The 12,351-nt window shown below is 38.7% G+C and overlaps 1 protein-coding gene across 1 annotated transcript in view; it reads right to left on the bottom strand.

Annotated features, from left to right (window-relative positions):
* Positions 1 to 12,351, bottom strand: part of pex5lb (peroxisomal biogenesis factor 5-like b) — a 45,556-nt gene that overhangs the window by 7,425 nt on the left and 25,780 nt on the right. Inside the window, exons 7-10 of the mRNA XM_036556198.1 lie at positions 9,142 to 9,261; positions 7,559 to 7,702; positions 7,208 to 7,278; positions 4,008 to 4,226 (exon numbers count right to left, since the gene is read on the bottom strand). Coding sequence (XP_036412091.1) covers positions 4,008 to 4,226; positions 7,208 to 7,278; positions 7,559 to 7,702; positions 9,142 to 9,261 — 554 coding nt within the window. The remainder of the gene's footprint in view (positions 1 to 4,007; positions 4,227 to 7,207; positions 7,279 to 7,558; positions 7,703 to 9,141; positions 9,262 to 12,351) is intronic.

Below are 12,351 nucleotides of genomic sequence, written 5' to 3'. Positions count from 1 at the left end.
ATGTATATATGTGTGTGTAAAATTAATGTGTAAAATATCATCACTGTCCAAAGAAAAACATGCATTTCCATTTTTTTTATTTTTACTCTTCTACATATTCTTTGCACGGCAGCTGCTCTTTACATAGTATGACAATTTCATGATGATTGGACCAACTGAAACGCTCCAAAGTTGCTTGGAATAAAATCACTTTACATTGACTTACATTGAAAGTAAAGAACATTTTTGACCTCTACTGTAAACCAACCATTTTGGAGATGCTCATTTTTCTTTGGACAGCAATGATAAATATCAACTCTGTCCAAAAACAAAGTTTATCCATTTTTGTTATTTTTCAATTTTTGATGTAGTTCAAGAAAGAGAAAATCAGCTGCCCTTTACATTGTGTGAAAATGCCATGAAGAGTATCACAGAAAGAAACTGAAAGGCTCCAAAACAGCTTGGAATATAATCTCTTTACATTAACCTATCCACCTAATATGTTTTTCTCTTCTTATATATATATATATATATATATATATTTATGGGTGGCACGGTGGCGCAGTGGGTAGCGCTGTCGCCTCACAGCAAGAATGGCCTGGGTTCAATTCCTGGCCGAGCGACCAGGGTCAATTCTGTGTGGAGTTTGCATGTTCTCCCCGTGTCTGTGTGGGTTTCCTCTGGGTACTCCGGTTTCCTCCTACAGTCCAAAGACATGCAATCAGGCTGATTGGACATGCTAAAATTGCCCCTAGATGTGAATGAATGTGTATGTCTGTCTGCCCTGCGATGGACTGGCGACCTGTCCAGGGTGTATCCTGCCTTCCGCCCAATGACAGGTGGGATAGGCTCCAGCACCCCACCGCGACCCAGAAGGATAAGTGGTTTAGATGATGTATGTATGTATGTGTATAAATATATCAATCATGATGAGTGGAAAAATTAATGCTGCATTAACTTCCATTAAAAGTTAAGAATGCTTTTTTCCATCTTCTGTGAAGTCTTGGCTGATTGTGTCAACATGGAAGTACTTATATGTAACAATAATGTGTCCCATTTGTAGTATATAGAAGTTCTTATATGTAATATGTACAATATGTATATCTCATATATATGTATCTATGTGTCATAATAATATGTCCCATGTGAATTATAGATATGTACGTGTCTATAAGTAATAATAATATGCCCCACATGTATATGCCTAACACTGATCTTAGCCTCAGAAACCTAACAGAAATGGAACTTCTGTAAAAAGCACTTGTGTAAAAAGTCATGATCATCTTGTTGGTTCTGCAGGTTGGTGCTGTTTTTCCTACAAAGTCAGGACATTTTTGTCCTGAAAATGTACTGACACAATCACACATTTCAGAATCTGTGCTGTTGGTTGATGTGGATTGGTTGACAGAAGCTGACAGTGTGGATGCTGTTTGAGAGATCTTACAGAAGCTCTGGCTTGTTCATCTTCAGCACTGACAGCGTGTCTATCACATGATTCTGTCAAACAGTTATTTCAGGCATGAAGCCTGACAGCCGTCTGCAGAGACTCTGGAAATAAAGGAACTGCAGAAGGCTTTAAAACGACACACTAGTCTATCTGTCCGTTCAGCTGCACAGAGCAGTGAACCCACAGCTGAACCCGACTGCTAAGCTGGGTGAATGCACTAAATATATCTCCACTGTCAGATCAAAACTCAGTTTGTTTTTTATTTTTAGACACCACTTGAAAACATGAGCTCTCCTTTACACTGTGCGAACATTTCACGATGACCTGGCCTTCCTGCAATAAAATCATCTTACATTTGTGTACAGTTTAAGCACCCTAGAGAAATTACATTTTTGTTTTTGATTTTCTAAGTGAAAATACACCGATCAGGCATAACATTATGACCTGTTTCTACGCTCATTGTCCATTTTATCAGCTCCACTTACTATATAGGTGCACTTTGTAGAACCCCCATGGACCCTCACAGAGCAGGTACTATATGGGTGGTGGATCATTCTCTGCACTGCAGTAATACTGACGTGGTGGTGGTGTGTTAGCGTGTGTTGCGCTGGTCTGAGTGGATCAGACAGCAGTTCTGCTGGAGTTTTTAAACACCTCAGTGTCACTGCTGGATTGAGAATAGTCCACCAACCAAAAATATCCAGCCAACAGCGTCCTGTGGGCAGCATCCTATGACCACTGATGAAGGACTAGAGGATGACCAACACAAACTGTGCAGCAGCAGATGAGCTATCGTCTCTGACTTTACATCTACAAGGTGGACTGACAAGGTAGGAGCGTCTAATAGAGTGGACACAGTGTTTAAAAAATCCAGCAGCACTGCTGTGTCTGATCCACTCAACCAGCGCAACACACCACCACCATGTCAGTGTTACTGCAGTGCTGAGAATGATCCACCACCCAAATAGCACCTGCTCTGTGAGGGTCCATGGGGGTCCTGACCACTGAAGAACAGGGTAAAAGGGGGCTAACAAAGTATGCAGAGAAACAGATGGACTACAGTCTGTAACTGTAGAACTACAAAGTGCACCTATATAGTAAGTGGAGCTGATAAAATGGACAATGAGTGTAGAAACAAGGAGGTGGTCATAATGTTATGCCTGATTGGTGTAAGTGAACATATCCTCTACAGAGAACACACTTCCGCACATTTTAAAACAGCGACGCAATTCACACATCACGTTGACCATCAGGACTTACCCTGTGTGTCCAGAGTGACTCTGTAAAGATCTGATTGATGATTCGGTCAATAATCCAGTTCAGAAAACCACCGTTCAGATTCTGCATTTACCTCCATTTAAAGGCCCATTTAATGTGTAAACTCCACATGTATGACCTAAAACCTCTCCTCGTGTCTCAAACAGTCTTCTGCTTGACTCAGACTCTGAGTTTAGTGCTGATAATCAGAAATTTACAGCTAAATACACGTAAGAACACAAAAATGCAAAAAAGGCGACAAAATGGCCTTGTCCCAATCCACTACACTGAGTGCACTTTCCCTCTTTCCCTCAAAATCACAAAAACAGGCCCTAAAACACATTTTAACAGATAAATAGCAATAAATATGACAAATATTTTTATAAAATTAATAATATTCAGCCCTGTCTTTCAGTTTACATTGATTTTGAGTATTAAAAATATCTGATGTATTATGATATATATGATATATATATATATATATATATATTATATGATAAATATGCAACTCAAATTGTAATTAAAAATAAAGGCTGTGTATCAGAGTTTTAGCACTCAGCATGAATCCAAGAGGACAGAATATCAATACAAAACATGGCCACCTTGCTAACTGTTTTTTTTGCTCAATAATAACCAATAGAATGAATCACCATCAGAATTCTTGCACTTTCAGCTCACAGACAATCCAGACTAATAATTTCTGAAAAGGTTTCTGAGGTGTCACTTATTTTCAAGATCTCTATAAGCAAAAAATTACAAAATTTAGCAATTTTTGATCAAAAATTAACCAAATTCATAAAGATATCAAATTTCTGTTAGCATTTACATGTCAAACAATGGCATGTCTGAGTAGCCCAGAGTCTCCTGAAAATAACAACATATGGCATGTGTGACTGTCTCATGTAAATATTTTATAATTACAATTGTAAGTGTAATGGACCTAATCTACCAACAAAATCCCCAAAATTTTAGGGTTCTAAGGGTTAATGAACAAATAGTTTTATTTTATTTCTTTAATTTAACATACTGAAAAAAAAGTAAAACATAAAATGTGGCCTGTGCAAAAGGTACGGCACATGTTAAATATTTTCCAATATATAAAACCCATCAAATCAATAGAAAGTGTGCACTAAAATTTGCAAAAAAAATGCCACATTAAATGTGTTCTCTGTAGAGTGTGTGTTAACTTATTTTCACTACAATCAACAAAACGTCATTTGACCAGGGGTGTTCAAATTTTGCATACGACTGTACAGACCGACTGAGTTGCAGTCTGTATCCAGCCTAGTCAGATGGGCATTGCTTTGTAAGAAGTGGAGCATACCATCCGAGGCTGGAGATGGGGGAGACGGAGGAGCCCCTGCGTTTGGGCAGCGGAGAGCCGTCCAGTGGGCTGCGGTCCTGTAGGAGGTGCCTGTAGGCGGGGTTGTGTCTGATCCATCGGTGCAGCGCCTCACACGCCTCCTGCTGCTGCCCTGCGTTTGTCAGACTGACAGCCAGAGCCATCAGTGCACTCAGGTTATTAGGGTGCAGCTCCACACACCTGGAAAAGTGCAAGGAAAGAAAACAGTATAGCAAGAACAACAACACATTAGTCAGATATACTCAGATATACTCAGATATACTCAGATATCCTTAAGCCCTTCATCTGACCACAGAGCCCCTCTTGGCTGGACATTTGTGGGTGGTCAGTGCTGTGCTGAGAATGATCCACCACCCAAAGATTATCTGGTCAACAGCAGAAACTGACCAAAGATGGGGCCTGATAAACTGTCCAGCAACAGATGGGCTACAGTCTGTAATTACAGTGGGTCCAAAAGTCCAGTGGGGGTCCAAAATTTTCAGCATAACAATTTGAGTGAAAAGTAGAACCTTATTATTTACATTCATTTCAGAATTTATCAGCTTTTGGCACCGCTGGTCAGATTCCATGTTTTGTTGATTTTCTAGTGAAAATAAGTTCACATCTTCTACAGAAAACACACTTAAATATGGCATTTTTCAGCTAACTGTACTGCACAGTTTCTATTTTTTGGCTGAGAACCTGGAAAAAATAAAACATAAAATTGCTTAACTTTTGCACAGCCTACATTTTATGTTTTATTTTTTTTCCAATATGTTAAATTCATCAAATAAACACTAATAGTGCTTAAAATGTGCAGGAGTGTGTTCTCTGCAGAGGATGTGTTCACTTATCTTCACTTAGAAAATAAACAAAATATTGATCAGGGTGCCCAAACTTTTGCATACAACTGTATGTCTCCCTTGTGCTTTAATGACAGCATGCACGAGATGTCATGGACTCCACAATCTTGTGGAAAAGCCTCTGAAAGAGTAGATCCAAGTCCACCTAAGAATCATCTGAACATGAGCTTCAACAGGGGATAAGACTCAAGAAAAGACCTTGAAGGGCCCATAGCATGGAAAACCCAATTTTCCAGAAAGTGTGATTCACTGCCTACAGCAGTTTAGCTCCGCCCGTTCACACCGAAGTTTTAGGGAGTGCCTAAGCTCAGACTGCTTTTTTAAATGAAGCGCAATACAGGGCAGCCAATTACAACAAAGCTCATTTACATATATGTCAGTCTCAAAGCACAGAAACAAAAACAGCCTGTTTAATTCTAAGGGATAAAGAGAGGTTGGAAAATGGTCATGTAGAAGTGAATTATGACTGTTTTTAGTACATAAAACAACACATCACAAAAATAACACACATCAAAAATGATATGAGCTCTTTAATATGGTCAGTGTCACAAATGTGCTTCAATTTAAATAGCAACCCATAACTAGTGCAGAATCTTTGGTCTATTTATAGCAAAGTTAATGCATTCTTTTATAGTCCATTTACTTGAACATACAGCATACAGTACATCAATACATTCAGTGTCAATGCTGCTTTGACTACTTCTGTTTGAAGGCTTAAAGGATTTAAGAAAGATAAAGTCTAGCTGGGAAACATGTTAAGGTAGGCCACGCGATTTGTCGAATAACTGAAAAGCATATAATCCTCCCGGATTATGGGAAATTAAAAAGCTAAATCTGTGTCATGAACATGTGGAGTCACATGCGTCAATAACAGGACCCTGCTGTCCTGCAGCCCTCAGCCAAATGCATAACTGCTTAAAAGACAGGAAATAACTATTTTAATGATAGAAAACCAATTTGGTTGTAGATACATGTATAAAATGATTCTGATATTATTGTAGTATTAAGTGGTGAACCATGACTATCAGAGCTAGGCCTTCATTTCAGGGCATAAATATGAAAACGTGGACAAAAAAGGGGAAAAAAAACCCTTCATAGTAAAGCTAATTTCCACTGGTGCTCCGATGGTGTTTCCAATAATATGTTTGCACTAACCACTTTTGGCCACTGTTAATTAAACACATCTGAATCTTATAAAAGACATTCCACACATTTTATTTGAAGCTTCAAATAGATTTATATATTTATATATATATATATATATTAAAATTCCACAAAAATTGGTGGAATTTTAATACATTTCAAGTAATTTGAGGGACGCATATTAACCGCTTATGAGTATATTTTGGTTTGTCCATCTATTTGTTATGAAGTTATGAAGAATATGACAAAGTGCGTTTTGGAACCACCGGTGGCTCCAAGGAGCTTAAGAGGCTACGAACTTTTAGATGTGTCCAAGATGAAGAATGACTTGCTCATTAGGGTTCTGGACCCACATTTCTGGAAAGCTTCTTCTGGGACTTGTATGTTGCTATATAAACAGAATTTAAAGGGACCATATCCTACATTTTGTCTTGTATTGTATTTTTACCCTCATAGCATTTGTGGTTTTATGCAGCAAAAAGAGTCATAATTCACTTTACATGACAATTTTCCAACCTCTGTTTATCCCTAATAAGAAAAAATGTAACTGTTTTTGTTGCTGTACCTTTATATACAGACATATCGCTGCTGTCATAAAAAAAACCTTGTTTCTCCATTTTTGTCGTTTTCAGTTTTTGACCTAATCTGAAAAGGCCTGTTGCTCTTTACATTGTGTGTAAATTTCATGATGAATGGACCAAAAGAAACGGCCCAAAATTACTTGGAAAAAAGTCTGTTTCCATTGACTTACATTAAAAGTAAAGTATGTTTTTTCCTTCTCCTGTAAAGTTACTATTTTGGAGATATGAGGTTTTCTTCCGACAACAGCGATATGTAAATGAGCTCTGTTTTGATTGGCTGCTCTGTATAGTGCCTTGCTCAAAAAGCACTCAGAGTTGAAACACTCCTTGTAACTTCAGAGTGAATGGGTGGGGCTAAACTGCTGTTGGTGGTATAGTCAAATATATGCAAATGTTTTTTTTATGACATCACAAAAACAAAACAAGTTGTTATTGCAGCCTAGTTTCCCTATATGGATAGTATGGACTGTACAGTTTGAAACTTTATTGTTTACATACTTCATCAAACTCTTTTATTTCAAAAAAGCAAGGGGATTTGTTTTTTTTTTTGGTGATATGGTCCGTCTAACTGAATTGAGCTGAATTGTCTTTTTACCTCTGTAGGCAGGCGATGGCTGCCTGCTCGTTCTCGTTCTCAGCATGTGTGGTCCCCAGCACCTGCCAAGCCTTGAGAGAGACAGCGACAAATCTATTATGATATGCAAGCATGTCAGCACATTAAGGGGAATAAAATATGGAATAGCAGGAGGATGTGGGTATGGTGGGCAGTTGGGGGGGGGGTGGTGAGGGAGCAGCTTAGCGATTAAAACAGCAGCAGATGTACTGATTTATAGTGCTGGCAGGGAAACTGAGGCAGAAAGATAAAACTGATTGATAGGATTTCAGGTTTTGGACAAGCGTCATATCATTACATCCTGAAATGACACCAGCTACAGCGAGCACGCACCTCTGAATCCTGCGGGTCCTGCAGGATGGCCGCCTCTAGCAGCAGAACAGCGCTGTTCAGGTCTCCTTCACGGCCTTTCTGAACTCCCTCCTCAAACGCATTGGGCCACTCTTTATATGGGTTGTCCATGTGGAAGTAGTAACCCTACAACCAACAAAGTGAACCCAGTTAAAGCAACAATTTGTCCAAATATCAAATTTACACCATTTTTCTCTTCAGTTGTGCATAAACATATAATGTCCCCAGAAAAGCACTGATCAGTAGAATGGGATGTAGTAGTGAGTCTAAGGTCACTAATGCCAAATGTCAGCTAGAGGGGTATAAAGCCCCCGAGCACTGGGCTGTGGAGCAGTGGAACTGTTTTCTCTGGAGTGATGGAGCTCCATTCAATACCTTTGGGATGAGTTGGAGATCCGGAACTGATCATCCAACATCAGTACCTGACCTCACTAATGGGTGAATGCAATCAAACCCTCACAGTGATGTTCCAACATCTAGTGTAAAGCCTTCCCAGAAGAGTAGAGGCTGTTACTGCAGCAAAAAAGGACAAACTTCATTCAGCCAGGACATGTACGTAATGATTTAGCTGTGCAGTTTGCACGTTGCCAACTGACATCAAACTTTGAGCAACAAATATTACTTCGGGCTACATTTCTGTTAACGGGAAAAATCATCTCAATTTGATTTTTTGCCGAACTATCACTTCAAGTCAAGTCTCCAAAAGAGAGCTGGTGATTAATATTGTTCCGCATTACTTAAGCTTAAGCACAGGCCTGTTTTTAATCTTTTAATAGATCTGGAGAGGTGGATGGCAGTATGTTGATAATTGGATCATGCTGGGCTCTTTAATATTGCAGGGGAAGTGGAATCATGCTCAGAGAGAGCATGTGGAGAAGAGAAGGGCACGGGAACCAACACCTCTCAGCAAAGCCGTATGCTTTATTTACAACACAGCCAACAACAAAACATCACTCAGCCTTCAGATTTTGGATAAAGAAGCTAAAAAACAACCTAAAATGTATTTCGGAAAGCTTTGGAAGAATATCGGTGTAATCGCACACACACACAATTATACAGATGCATTTTATATATATATATATATATATATATATATATATACACACACACATGTATACACATGTATACATTATACATGTGTGTGTATATATATATATATATATATATATATATATACATATGCTGAAAAGTAATGTTTTATGCTTAATTGCGTCAGCGTCTGCTTTGTCTTCTTCAATGCTTTTCCTGCCATCTGCTCCGACTCACACAATGCGGGCAGATGAGAGAGAATTTTAGATGAAAGGAAGCATTATCTGGCATCTGGAGTCTATAACCTTTGAAGTGATAATCTACTGCTGTATCAGTTGTGAATGCCCAAAATAATCAGTTAGAAAATATGCAAATGAAGAGGCTCATACTCATATGCTGCTTCCCTATTGGACGATTCTAAGCCCTTCTCATTAGGTGGTAATGAAAGGCCTGCTGGCCTACAGCTCCCTCTGATGGGACATTGATGTAAACCACTTCTTCTCCGTTAGCTGAGGGTTGTTTGGATGATGCTGTACCATTTCATTGGGCGAAACGCTGAGCGGAATCAGGCCTTCACTCTCTCCATCCTCCAGCCAGTTCCGCCGAGCGAGCTCCTCCCACTCCGCCTGCATCTTATCCCAGAATTCAGTGTCTGACTGGAGAGACAGGAGCAAAAGAAGCAAAGACATTAGAAACAGAAATGAGGCACAATCTCAACGTACATCTATAAAGAACAAACAAACAAACAACAAACAAACAGTTCAAATCGCCCAAAGACGGCATATAAATAACAGTATAAAAGGCCTTAACAGACCTTTCCTACTGACCATTGGGATATAATTCACTGTACTGTACAAAAGTCAGAGAAGAACTGCAACAACTAAACATAATATCAGATTTTTCAGTATTTAGTGTGTCCACTTTTGCTTTTATTACAGCTTTCATTCTTTTCAGGAGACTCACTTTCAGTTTCTCAAAGAAAACTGCAGACACGCCTCCAAAGTTCAGTCTTAGAAGTTAGTTTAGCATTTTCTGCTTCTCACAATCCAAATAATCAAATTCAGTGGTGTTGAGGTCTGGACTCTGGGGTGGTCAGTCCATTGTTCAGCTTCTTTGTTTGATGTGTCCGTCTCCTTTTCTCAGTGAGGTTCTTCTTGACAGCTACACATCCTTTCAGACCCATAGCGCTGAGTCGTCTTCTCACAGTGGAAGGATGGACAGAAACACCTGTGGATGTTTTCAGATCTGAAGCAGCTTTATTTTCACCTCTCTCTCAAAGATGTAAGCTTTGGTGTCTACCAGGTCTTCCGGGTGGTTGTTAGGAGTCCCATTTTCTCTGTAGCTTTTAATAATTTTTTGAACTCCGGTTTTGGAAACTCCACTTATTTTGTTTTGACTTTTTTCTTCGTTCTGCAAGGGAATGATCTTATGTCTAATCTCCTCAGAAATATCTCCTGAAAATGAATAAACTGTACTTAATGGCTGTTTTGACTTTAAATTAAATAAAGAGTAATCTCTCCCTTTGCACCATGCTTTATATGCACAAATATATCTGTCGGAACAATCTTCATAATGATAACTTTAACAGGAGAAGGACAAAGGTTCTTAATTTTAAATGGAAGATAATGGAACGAGAGACCATTACTGGTTCATTTGTTATGAAATTTCATATATATAAATATAAATTCTGTAAAAAATAAAAACAAAAAACAAAAACAGAGATACAAGGTTTTGTCCCAACAATGATGATATGCAAATATAACAGCAAATTGTAACTGTGATTTTCTGTAATTAGTCACATTTCAACTGAGCAACTATGATACCTGCATATGTGTATAAAAACTTTTATAATTTTTCATACACATATACAGGTATCGTAGTTGCTCAGTTGAAATGTGATTAATTATGATTAATTACAGAAAATCACAGTTACAATTTGCTGTTATTGAACATCTATTTAAACTTTTCTGCAGCTCAGTATAATCTATAATCCCATATTTTAACAGGGACACTGATGCGAAGCTCTGCACCCACAGTTATCTGAGTGCTAACAGTTTTAGGCTGCTAAACATGAGCGAGTGAGTGGGTAAGTGAGTGAGCGAGTGAGTGGGTAAGTGAGTGAGTGAGTGAGTGAGGTGAGGTGAGGTGCTTCAAATCTAAAAAGACTCATTTTCACAAAAGAAATCATAAAGAACTCAGAGCTCTGTTAAAGAGCTTTTTACAGTATAGGCCTGTAGACAAACTGGGCTAAAAAAAATCCTAAAGTACATAAAACTATCCAGTGGTTGACCACATATCAGACATTTCAACAGACATTAAGTCTTAGATAAATCTATCCAGGTGTGCACTGAAGTGTATCGTTCTTGTCCAGAATAATCCATCTTTCAGCCTCCTGCTGAACATTAATTATCACACACACATTCATGCTGAAGAAGAATGAAGAAAGAAGAAGAATTAAGAAACACTGCGCTTCATTCATCAACACTGTTTTTAAACTGCAAAGTCAAAATGTCACAGAGACGGTATTGTGATCCAGCGGAACGGATAGAATATCATCTGCAAAAACCACATTTATGATTGGACAGCAGAACTAATACTCTCAGATTTCATACTCCGGCTGCTGTACATCAGAGCGAAGAGGACAAAAGTGTCCTGACGTTTTGTGTGTGTGTGTGTGTATATATATATACACACACACACACACACACACACAAACACACACACACTATATGGACAAAGTATTGGGACACCTACACATTACACCCCCAGGAGCTTTTATGACATCCCATTCTAAATCCATAGGCATTAAAATGGAGTTGGCCCGCCCTTTGCAGCTATAACAGCTTCCACTTTTCTGGGAAGCTTTCTACAAGCTTTGGAAGTGTGTCTGTGGTAGTGTTTGCCCATTCAGGTCAGACACTGATGTTGGACGAGAGGGTCTGGTTCTCAATCTCCATTTTTGTTACTCCTAAAGGTGTTGGATGGGGTTGAGGTCAGGGCTCTGTGAGGGCCAGTCAAGTTCTTCCACACCAAACTCACCCAGCCAGGCCTTTATGGACCTTGCTTTGTGCACTGGGGTTCAGTCATGCTGAAACAGAAAAGGTTCTTCCCCAAACTGTTCCCACAAAGTTGGAAGCATGCAAGTGTCCAAAATGTCTTGGTGCTGAAGCATTAAGATTTCCCTTCACTGGAACTAAGAGGCCTAAGCCAACTCCTGAAAAACAACCCCATATCATCATCCCTCCTTCACCAAACTTTACAGTTGGCACAATGCAGTCAGGCAGGTAACGTTCTCCTGGCCTCACCAAACCCAGACTCGTCCATCAGACTGCCAAGTACACCACTCGCCACATTATATATATATATATATATATATATATATATATATGTACATATATATATATATATATATATATATATATATATACATACACACACACACACACACATATACATATATATATATGTATCATGAAATGGTAACACAAATGCCGCTAGCACTTTCCAGTTAAAAAATAAAAATAAAAAACAACAACCAACAATTATGGAATGATTATTGATAGGTGCATACAGGTACATATATAACACTGTCCAAACAAAAACATGTATCTCCAAATATAGTAAAATATACAGGGGAAGGCAAAAACGGTCTTTAACTTTCAAGGTAAGTTAATGTACAGAGATTGTATTCCAAGTAATCCCTTCTATCAGTCCATTTATCATGACATTTTCAATGATACAGAAAA

Source organism: Colossoma macropomum, unplaced genomic scaffold (assembly GCF_904425465.1).
Source record: "Colossoma macropomum unplaced genomic scaffold, Colossoma_macropomum, whole genome shotgun sequence".
NCBI classification, from domain to species: domain Eukaryota; kingdom Metazoa; phylum Chordata; class Actinopteri; order Characiformes; family Serrasalmidae; genus Colossoma; species Colossoma macropomum.
Note: the sequence above shows the minus strand (reverse complement) of the source record. Positions and strands in the feature narration are given on the sequence as shown.